The sequence below is a fragment of the Anas platyrhynchos genome, chromosome 1 (assembly GCF_047663525.1).
Source record: "Anas platyrhynchos isolate ZD024472 breed Pekin duck chromosome 1, IASCAAS_PekinDuck_T2T, whole genome shotgun sequence".
Classification (NCBI taxonomy): Eukaryota; Metazoa; Chordata; class Aves; order Anseriformes; family Anatidae; genus Anas; species Anas platyrhynchos.
Genome location: NC_092587.1, coordinates 161586593 through 161596368, shown reverse-complemented (window position 1 = coordinate 161596368; position 9776 = coordinate 161586593). Strand labels below are relative to the sequence as shown.

The following is a 9776-nucleotide window of genomic DNA, read 5'->3' as shown; positions in this document are numbered from 1 at the left end:
TTTGTCTCTGTATACCAAATTATCCAGACACTTCATGCAAGAGGAAAGAAAACCAGCTTTTTTTTTTTTTTTTCTTTTTCTTTTCTTTTCACTAGAGAGGTAAGGAGGAAAGAAAGGGAGAGAATGAGCAAGGCCTATGTCTCATCTATTTTTGTTTTGCACACTAGTCAGGACTTGCACTTTTTAATTTCATTTGATGACTGATAACCAATACACACAAACACAGAGATTTTTGAATACTGCAATGTAAATTGCTTCAAACACCAGATCACAGATTAAAATTCAGGAGCAAAAAGATGTAACATTTACTTGATGCTCTGTTTTTAAACCTTTAGTGAATAACTAAATTTATTAGTTATAATTTGTTTTTGTTGGAGAGAGTTCAGAAAAGGCTGTGAGATTTTTCTATGCGTCAGCTTAAAAATACTTACAACTATTTCTTGAATGTCAGCTTAAGAAATGTATAAAGAAAATTCAACATTAAGACCTCTAAACTTTGAGAGACATGCTCAGAACAGGAAATGATAGTTTGTTAATAAAGAAAGGTAAATCATTCTCTAGACTTCCAGTGGGAAACTTGGCAGGAAAAGGATTTTGACCTCAGTGGAAGGTAACTGCCACAAATGACAAATCAAGCAACTTTCTTCTTACAAGTGAAGCAAATGTTTGACATAAGGCTGGACCACATTCAGACCTATCGTTCCCTGTGGTCTATTCTTCTGCTTTTAACAAATAATTCTGCAAGGTTTTGCACCCACTATATCAATTTTCTTTCTTTTTTTTTTTTTTTTTTTTTTTTTGGATGATTACTTATTTCTTATCATAAGCACAAAAGCTCATCACTTATAGAATAGGTCAAGCTTTCAGTGCCTATTAGTCCTACTCTGGAATGAATTAATGCATTTTCCTGTTCCATTTTCCTTCTCTGATGTAGGAACAGCATATGTGACATTTGTGTAAAGGAAGTGAAAATCATGCATTATTTTCAGATGAAGCAGTAAACAAATAAATGTACACTTGGAGTACACTTCTATTTTGTTTTTCCAGATGATCAGATTAAAGTCACTGTGACTATATTATTTTGAAGTTTGCAATTTGAAGTACTGGTTTTCCCAACTCAGAACAATAAATGGGGGGAAAAAAAAAATGACAAGTAGCCCAGTTTAATTTCAAACGTTAATATATTTTCTATTTTATAGTGAACATATGCATCGTTCACCCCTTATTTGCAGCAACTATGACGTCCTCATAAAAAGGGGTGACATTTGTAAGATGCCTCTTAAAATAAATATTTCTTTTTATAAAATAATAAAACTTCAAATAAATATTCTTTACACTAAACAATATGTTGAAAAAAATTAGAAAATAAAGGCTGAATTTTACTGTAACTGTACAATATACATGAAGTCCAAAGGGAAATCAGAGTCTTGTAATAGGTTTCTGTAAGACAAAATACAATCTAAAAACATACTGATTGATTCACATTCTTCCGAATGTACAACATATTAGTATAATATTTTGTGACTGTGCCATGTCTTATGACACTAATTACTTTTTCACAGTTGAAAATATTATTGTATATACAAAAATATAGCACATTATCTCTGGCAGAAAACAATGAAAAAAGGGAGTCATTTGCTAATTTACAAATTTTTGCAAGTACTATTCACAAACAATAGAGTTGCCTAGGAGTGTCTGTGTTGCTTTAGCTTATGCAATATGTGGGTCACAATGTACTGTATCCCTTTTTTTTTTTTCTTTCCCTGTATCCCACTAGCTGGATTCTAGCAAGCATATCAGTTAAGATGGCACACAAAGAGAAAAGCATGTCACTGCAAACAGCAAAGTGTATCCCCAACCCTTCTACTACAGTGCCAAGACCATAGTTGCTTAGTTGGTTGCATATGTGTGTTAAAATAATCCTTATTATTTGACTATTTCCGATTAGTGATGCTATGTTGGCTTTTCAAAGTTCCTGGGGGGGACACTGGGAACTTTGCAGCAAACTGTGTTTGAGTGTTTACAGCGGCACCCAGGCCTATTTACCCGGTCGTAACAGCCCTGGCACAATTTAAGGCAACCCTTGGCTGGCAGGTAACACCACAAGCAAGGCAAAAAGAGGGACACCACACCCATGGCAGACCATCTAGTGCAGCAATGCGACTGACTGCAAGAGCAGGGGTTGTCAGCACAGTTGTCCTCATCATCATTAGAGCAGTGATAGAAGAGGCCCTTCACACAGCAAACACAAGTCCCGTAATCAACCACGTTCTGGGCTGAGCAAAGACACTGCTTGTCACAGATCCAACATGATGGGAGGGTCCTTGGATAAGTGCACTCCTTACACTTGCATTTCCCACAGTCCTCACACCTGTAGCTGTGTGTTCCCAAGTCTTCTTTGCTCAGTGGCTTCAGCTCACTTGACTTGAGCTCAGACTTGGGCTGCATTCGGATTATCCCGTCAGCCAGCGGCCCTGAAGATGATCCTAGAAGTCTTTGTTCGGAGGAATTACTGCTCGTACTTGTCCTCGTACTGCTCCGTGAACCTGTGCTGACTGTGCTGATGGAGCGGGACAGAGGTGCCCGAGGAGAAACGTGGGTTTGCATGTGCTGAATCCGGCTAAAATGACGATGTTCAGGCAAGCCATGGGGCCTTTCATTTTTGGGTTGGGTTGCTAGGCGAGGAGTGGACTTGACCCCAGGCCGTGGAGCCACTGTCGGTCCCTCTGTGTACTCATTTGTGTTTCGGATGGCTCTGATCTGGTCCAAGGACAAGACGTGAACCTGCTGTGCCAGGACATCCCTCAGATCGGGCTCCCCGTGTGGTCTCCCACTGTCACGTCGAGCCTGTAGCAAGACCTGCGACCCACTACCGTGCTGAGCTCTTGTCTCCATCAGTGCCCGGAAGCGTGCTCACTCCAGCAGGCTTAGAACACATCTGAAATCCTGGAGCAACAAAGAGAGGATTCACTAATTGCAACACATCTCATGCTTTCCAGCAGCCCTTCCGGCCTGCAGGATCCCACAGAACTGCACACATTCAAGCAATGAATCAGCCATTAAAAAAGGAGTCACATCTAGGATGGAGTGTAGCAGGGGTCAGCTGAATATGCCTCACTTGGCCTGTTTAGGCTACTCTTGAGGAGAGCTTAAAGAAGATTCTGTTCTAGGTCCATGTATTTTAACTCACAGCTCTAGAAAGTCTAGGCATTACACCTGATAACCAAGACTTCCCAGGCCATCTTCTGGTTAGACTGCAGGTTCTAATGTGGGTAAATTTCAGCTATGTGAAGTGACACTTCACATGATACTACCGAAAAACTTATTTTACATTAAATAATAATAATAATAAAAAAAAAAAGCCTGAAAGTATTTAGCAAGTGTAATGTGACCTGCTGATGACAGACATAATTCTCCAATTTTTTTTAAAACTGGATAATATTTTGGTAGGCTAGTCTCTTTACACATTAAACTTTACATGATGTAAATAGGAAATTTTAGTTTAATACTAATGGTCCCAAGAAAAACACTAAATAGCAATAAAATGTTTGAGGTTAGACATTAAATGAGTTAGTGCTACCAAAAACTTCAACAGCAGAAGTAAAAATATCTTTCTCCAATATTTTAGTGTGTGTCATACTTGTGTACACCACTACGATTGTTATTTTAAGGATCAATACTACAAAAGCAATGCTACCAGTTTTATTTTTTTTAAAACATGTAAAAAATTCCATAGACTACATTTCCAATTGTGAATATTACCAAGAGTGGCTTGTGGGACAGAAGCATGCACAATACAATAAAACAAAGCTAGCATCCAAGATTTGATTGCAATTATTACTTTAAAGGATCATTAACTACAAAGTTGAAATGCAAACTGAAGAATTTAAATGGAAAGCCAGTAAAAGACCCAGAATATGTGAACTTGTACATAACTAACTTCCACATTAAAATATGCACAAGTTTCAAGCACTGACCTCTAAATAGTTAGTATTTGTTTTGCCTTTATCATATTTTAAAGCTGTTCCCAAATCCAATTACCTATACAAAAATCCAGAACAATATTTTACAATTAAAACCCAAGCAGGAACCAGACTTCTTACAAGGACCACACAATGTCTTCAGTTATACCTAGAAAGAGCACCATAGTGTTACTCTGTACACATCAGTTACCAACAATAATACTATACCACAGTATAATAAAATATAGCCAAACACTTTAACAATGAATATCTCAAAACACTGTCTTTATTCTAACAGCAGCAGAAAACATTTAACATTTTAACTCCTGGCATCCTACCCTCAAGTATGTTTTCTTTCAAAAAAAAAAAAAAAGTTTTAAGAGTGACCTAACGCTTTAAATACTGCCAAATCCTGGTTTTGCAGGCAGTGTCATGGTGCCCCCCTCCCAAATAAAATAAAATAAAATAAAATGTCTTGCAAAGTTGTCTTGAAGCACTGTTTCTGTTTTCTTCAAAGTAAAGTTTTAAAGTATAAAATGCTTCAGCAAACTGGCTAAGTAGGCATTCCCTCGTCTAAAACTGTCTCGAGATAAAAAAGAATGTAAAATACGTTCCCCATCCTTGAGAGCAACCGGTAACCCTATCTGCCCTCCACTCTCTACCCCCCGCCCAGACTTTAGCCAGCAAAGCTCCTGCCTCTCCAGCAGTGACAACCCAGCGCAAAAGCGGAGCTGACCCTGACCTGCGAGGCGCTTAAAACGACCCCAGTCTCGGCGGCAGAGCCCCCCTCAGACGCACAGGTGGGAGCTGGAGGAGAAGCTCTGGCACTTTGCTGCCTCCATCTCCCTGCAGCAGGTGGGGCGCGGCAGCCCCCCGCCCGCCGAAGCTGCAGGCAAGGCAGCGGCCCCGTAAGTGCAGACAACCTGGAGATAAAGAGGAGACATCCCCTGGGCTGGGAGGTGGGAAGGGGCGGCCGCAGCCGACTTATCAGGAAAGTCAACCCCACGTTTCCTTTTAACTCTTCCCCCCCAAGCCCTCCCCCGAAAGATGCTAAAGAAGCCTTCCCCTGCCGGGTAATGCCCGGCGCCCTGCAGACGGTTTGAGACAACACCCCCAGGACAGCTGGGTAAAGGCAGATTACCCCCTCTCGCCTCGCCATAAGCATCCCTTCAGGTCCACAAAGCTCCTCTCGCTTTACCCATTCTCAGCGAGTTGTCTGAACTTCAGTTCCCCCCTCCCGCCCCTGCCCAGGAGGCATTTCTAGCTGAACATCAGTCCTAGCCGGGCGGTCTGCCTTCCTCTCTCTTTGATAGATCTGCTAACAGGTCAAGATGTAAAGCTCCAGCACGCTTATTTGCAAACACACGTATGCCTGAAAACTCCTCTGACCCACCACTTCTCGCCTTTCCATCCACCAAGCCCAGGGAAGCAGCGCTGGCCTTTTTGTGTGTGCGTGTGGGTGATAACACCATTCCCCACTTCCAAAAGCCAAAGTCCACTCTCGCAGAGCTCAAGTGCCATGATTGCTAACTTTTCCTAGCTGGGATTTTCAAAAGGGCGAGCGGGGGGCCGGGTTTTGTGCTCGCAAGTTTGGGGAACTGCGAAGCACAAGGGGCTTCTTGCTTGCTGTGGAAAAACCCCGTGTCTCGCTGGCTGGGAGAAGGAGAGCCTAAGGGGGAGAAGTCCTCTGGCCGTGAATTTCTGTTTTGTGTCCGGAGCCTGTGCAAGGCACCCCCACCCCCATCCCCACCGCACACACACCAACCACCTCCTCTTCTTTCAAAGTGCTTTGAAACCCCCATTAAGGGCCGAGTGTGTGATCGGACTATGGATTAGGGCAAAAGGGACTTTACCATCGGGGTGGGGCAAACTGACACACAAATAACTTGCAGAAAACACCAGCAGGTTTTTTTTTTTTTTTTTGTATGAGGGCTGCTGCACAGTAAACCCACCAAAAGGTTAAAAAAAAATAAAAAATAATAGAAGCTTCCCTACTCCTCCACATATGCACTCTGCACACTTTAACGTGGGGGGAGAAGTTTCCCCGTCTTCTGGATCGAATTGATTTCATCACACGAGAAATATACATGTACACACACACACACACATATTTATCCCAGGCGTGCACTCACTTCCGAATTGCACGGATCTCCCAACGCCACGACAAGACGGGCGTAAATCACGCACTGGAAGGCGGGGTGCTCGCTCTCCCTCGGGCCGGGGGGCACAAGCAGCCCCTGCCCTCGCCACCCCCGCCGCGCCCTCCCTTCACCCCTCGGGGGCTCGTCGGAAGCCCCCACGCGTGCCCGGCGGGGCTGGGGCGCTCAGGACCGCCCGTGCCCTGCTGCTCGCAGCAGGGAGATCGCGTCGCAGCCCCCCGCCTCCCCTTGCAGACCCCGCTGCCACTGCCTGCGACCCCCGCGCAGTCCCGCGGCCCCCGCGCAGCTTTCCGCCCCCCGCGGCACCCCAGCGGGGCGCAAACGCGGCTCAGCCCGCAAAACCCCAGCGGAGCTCCCCCCCCCGAGAGAAACCGCTCCGAAATCCCACCTCCAGCTCCTCTCTGGGAAAGGAAGGAGAGGGGAAGGGGGGAGAGGGAGAACCTGTGCGAATGGAAAAGGGATCGGCCTCAAACATTTCCACGAGTTTTCTTGGAGCAACCAAGGGGGGGGGGGGGGGGTTACTGAAAAGCTTGTTTTGCAAAGAAGGAAAAGGCTCTCACCGTGATCGCGGCGCTGCACCAAACCCCTCTCTCTCTTGTATTTTCTTCTTCCTGCGGTTTGCAAATAAATCCAGCCCTAAAGCAAAAAAAAATTCTTTTCCAAACTCTGCTTTAGTCCAACTTGCAAATTAGAGTAAGAATGATCACCACGTAAAAAGTCCAGAGCAAAGTTAGGTCCCTATCCCCAGATCGATTATAAATACGTGTGTGCGCGTATATACTATAATAATAATAAAAACACCTCTCCGGATCTGGATGGGTTTTCTTTGCTCCTAAAAACAAATCACTCTCACATACACTTTCCTTTTTTCGTCAATGAACAGGAGGCCGAATCGCCAATACCAAGTCACTTTTTTGTTGTTGTTGCAAATGATCGAGAGGAAGGGGAAAGCCAAAGAAAACAAAATGAAGTGGATCTAAAATAAAATCCCAAAGCTTTCTTCCACTGAGCTCCTCCAAAAAAGCAACTTGTGCAATGTAGCCGTTCTGCTGAGAGGCTGCTCGCTGCAAGCTCCTCTACCCTCTCTCCCTCTAGCTTTCTCGCTCCCTCTGCGAGCGTGTGTTGCAGGCAGCGCTGTGGTTTGCAATCGGGGGGGTGTTTTGGGAGCGCAGCGGATTTGTGGTGGTGGTTGTTGTTGTGTGTTTGGAGGAGGTGGAGGAGGAGGAGGAGGAGGAAGATTTGAGATCTGAGCTGTAGGGGCTCGGCGTTTTTCTGCTCGCTCGCTCTCCCCCTCTCTCTCTTTTTCTTTCCGGAGGAGGTAGGGTGATCTCTCTGCAAAAGCAGCAGTAAATGGCGTCATGTGGATCTGAGGAGGAACAGAGCAGTTGTTGTCCCAGAGGATATATCGCATCCGGTCCCAGCTCATTGGCTCTGCGGGGCTACATTCACTGGCGCTCCCAGCGCCCTGCCAGCACTCCGAGCTGTGGGAGGCATTCAAAAGGGCAGCGCTGCCTCCGCCACCAGCACCGCTGCCACCAGCGCCCCGGCCCCGGCCTGGGGAGCCCCGCAGTCCCGCTCCCGGGGCCCCGCTGCTGCGGCCGCGCCGCCGCCCGGCTCCACCGGAGGCTGCTCCGTGCACGCTCGCACGGCGCTCGGGGCTGCTTTTGTGCTCGCGTGTGTTTATTCAGAGGCAGGCAGCGCTCGCTTTACAGGGCGGCCCAGGGGAGCTGACTTCTCCCGGGCAAGGAGACCCGTTCCCAGGTGCTTCCCTTCCCCCACTCCTGCCCCCCCCCCCCCCCCACACACACTCACTCAGTGGAATAAAACTTTAACTTTCTGTTTCCCCCCCCCCCCCCACAACACCACCCCTTCCTTTTCAGCAACAAGCCCCTGGCCAAGCCGGGGAGGAGGAAGAAGGGCTGCATATTCCTCGGGGCGTTGTGCCGCGGCTGAAAACGCAGGGGTGCGGAGCGGGGCCCCGGGCTCCGCAAGAGTGGGGGTGGTCGGGGGGGGGGGGGGAAAGCAGCAAATCCCCCGCAGGGTTTGCGGCGGGGGCCCGGGCCAGGCTGCTGACAGCGAGCCGCGGTGCTTTCCGTGCCCCGGGCGACGGGGGAGGGGATAGGATTAATTTTTATTTTATTTTATTTTATTTTATTTTATTTTATTTTATTTTATTTTATTTTATTTTATTTTATTTTATTTTATTTTATTTTATTTTATTTTATTTTATTTTATTTTATATTTTTATTTTATTTGTTTTTCTTTATTTCATTTCATTTTACTTTGTTTCCTTTTACTTTACTTGTTTAGGTTGCTTTTTTTAAAAAAGAAAAAAATAAAACTTGGTTGCTGTTGTTCTAGTTAATGCCCTTTCGCCTGTGGGAGCAGCTCCCAAACGTGACTGTTCATCTTCTGAGCGTCCCCTAACACGGTGCCCTTTGGGCGAGCTTCAGTCACCAACTGTCGCAGGGCCCGGGCATCTTGCTCCTACATGTATCTTTAAGCGCGCAAAGCAGTGTATCCACGTAGGCATGCACAGAGTGCTAATATGCCCGTATCACGTGTGGCCCTGCTTAAAATATACACGGCGTGCAGAGCAGTAATGCATTGCATTATTTACATGAGCTACTCTCGGTGCAAAAAAAATCCAACAGCCCTTTTTAAAATACTGGAGGCAATTTGCAGGCACTTCCTCTTCTACACCTGCTAGTCACCACTTTTTGAATGAGGTGGTCGTTATTAATAAACATAGAAGAAGAAGAAAAAAAAAAAAGAGCAGTATAATACACTGACGGCCTTCAGGTTTTCATAATTTTCTAGGTCGGTATCCATTCTTCCGCAGTAACACTGTGCAGCCACACGTTATTTTTCGTAGTCACTTCACGGGAGGATGCATCGGGTAGCACAGGTCCACATTCGTCCTCCCACGGGGACTTCACCAGCATATTCTGGGCACAATGCTGCTGCCCCGGCTCGGATGCTGCCCCCTTCCCGTCCCCACCCTCCTCGCCCCGGGGGAGACGCGGATGGAGCCCCTCTGCCGGAGCCCTGAGGAGCTCAGGGATCGCTTTTAGGGAGGGCTCCCCGCCAGAAGGAGTGCAGGGGTGCGCGGAAGGAGGACGGGGACAGACACACGGAGCCCCCCGTGGGAGCCCTAGGCCCTTAACGCTCTGCAGTGGGCGATCATCAGGATCCCCAGAGTTGGGGGTGTTGGGGGACGAGGTGTTGGGGGACATCGTTTGCAAAGCGAAGCGCAGAAGGAAGCTCCCTGCTTGGAGCCGCACTGCAGAGCGTGCCTGTGGATTCGCCGCGGGTGGACCCGCACATCCTCAGGGGAGCACTGCATGGTCAGGACTCTTGTTTCCTCGAGGAAATCCACGGGGTTCATCCGTGAAGGATGTGCACAGGTTAAAACACTAAACACTGGACAGACAGAAGGCACAATGTTAATTTCACTTTGCTGTGGAAAGAGAGAAAAATCACTTCCTCCCACATAGTAAAGCCAAAAATATGTAAAGAACTCTTTGTATGAGTCTGTTAGATTATTTCTCAGCATATAAATGGAGTACATAAACTGAAAAAATCATAATAACATTTTTTTTTTTTTTAAATGGGGCAGTCAGTGGTGCAATCAGCAATTTAAATGCCAGTTCTC

General features: G+C 46.4%; 1 protein-coding gene across 5 annotated transcripts; it reads right to left on the bottom strand.

The window, feature by feature from the left end:
• Positions 1–1162: 1162 nt before the first annotated feature.
• On the bottom strand, positions 1163–7832 carry SPRY2 (sprouty RTK signaling antagonist 2). 5 transcript variants are annotated; one of them, XM_013097934.5, is made up of 3 exons: positions 4705–6035; positions 4042–4131; positions 1163–2946 (listed from the first exon to the last, which is right to left on the bottom strand). In XM_013097934.5, the coding sequence occupies exon 3, from the start codon at positions 2893–2895 to the stop codon at positions 1954–1956; it is 942 nt and encodes a 313-aa protein (XP_012953388.1). In that variant the 5' UTR covers positions 2896–2946; positions 4042–4131; positions 4705–6035; the 3' UTR covers positions 1163–1953. The 5 variants fall into 5 exon arrangements, with proteins under 5 accessions (XP_012953388.1, XP_027298798.1, XP_038032301.1 ...); XM_027442997.3 differs by lacking the exons at positions 4042–4131; positions 4705–6035 and adding an exon at positions 6682–7832; XM_038176373.2 differs by lacking the exons at positions 4042–4131; positions 4705–6035 and adding an exon at positions 6510–6532.
• Between the last annotated feature and the right edge of the window lie 1944 nt (positions 7833–9776).

What these genes read in the sequence shown, in the direction of transcription:
- SPRY2 (XM_027442997.3), bottom strand. Translation starts at nt 2,895, where the DNA reads ATGGAGACAAGAGCTCAGCACGGTAGTGGGTCGCAGGTCTTGCTACAG.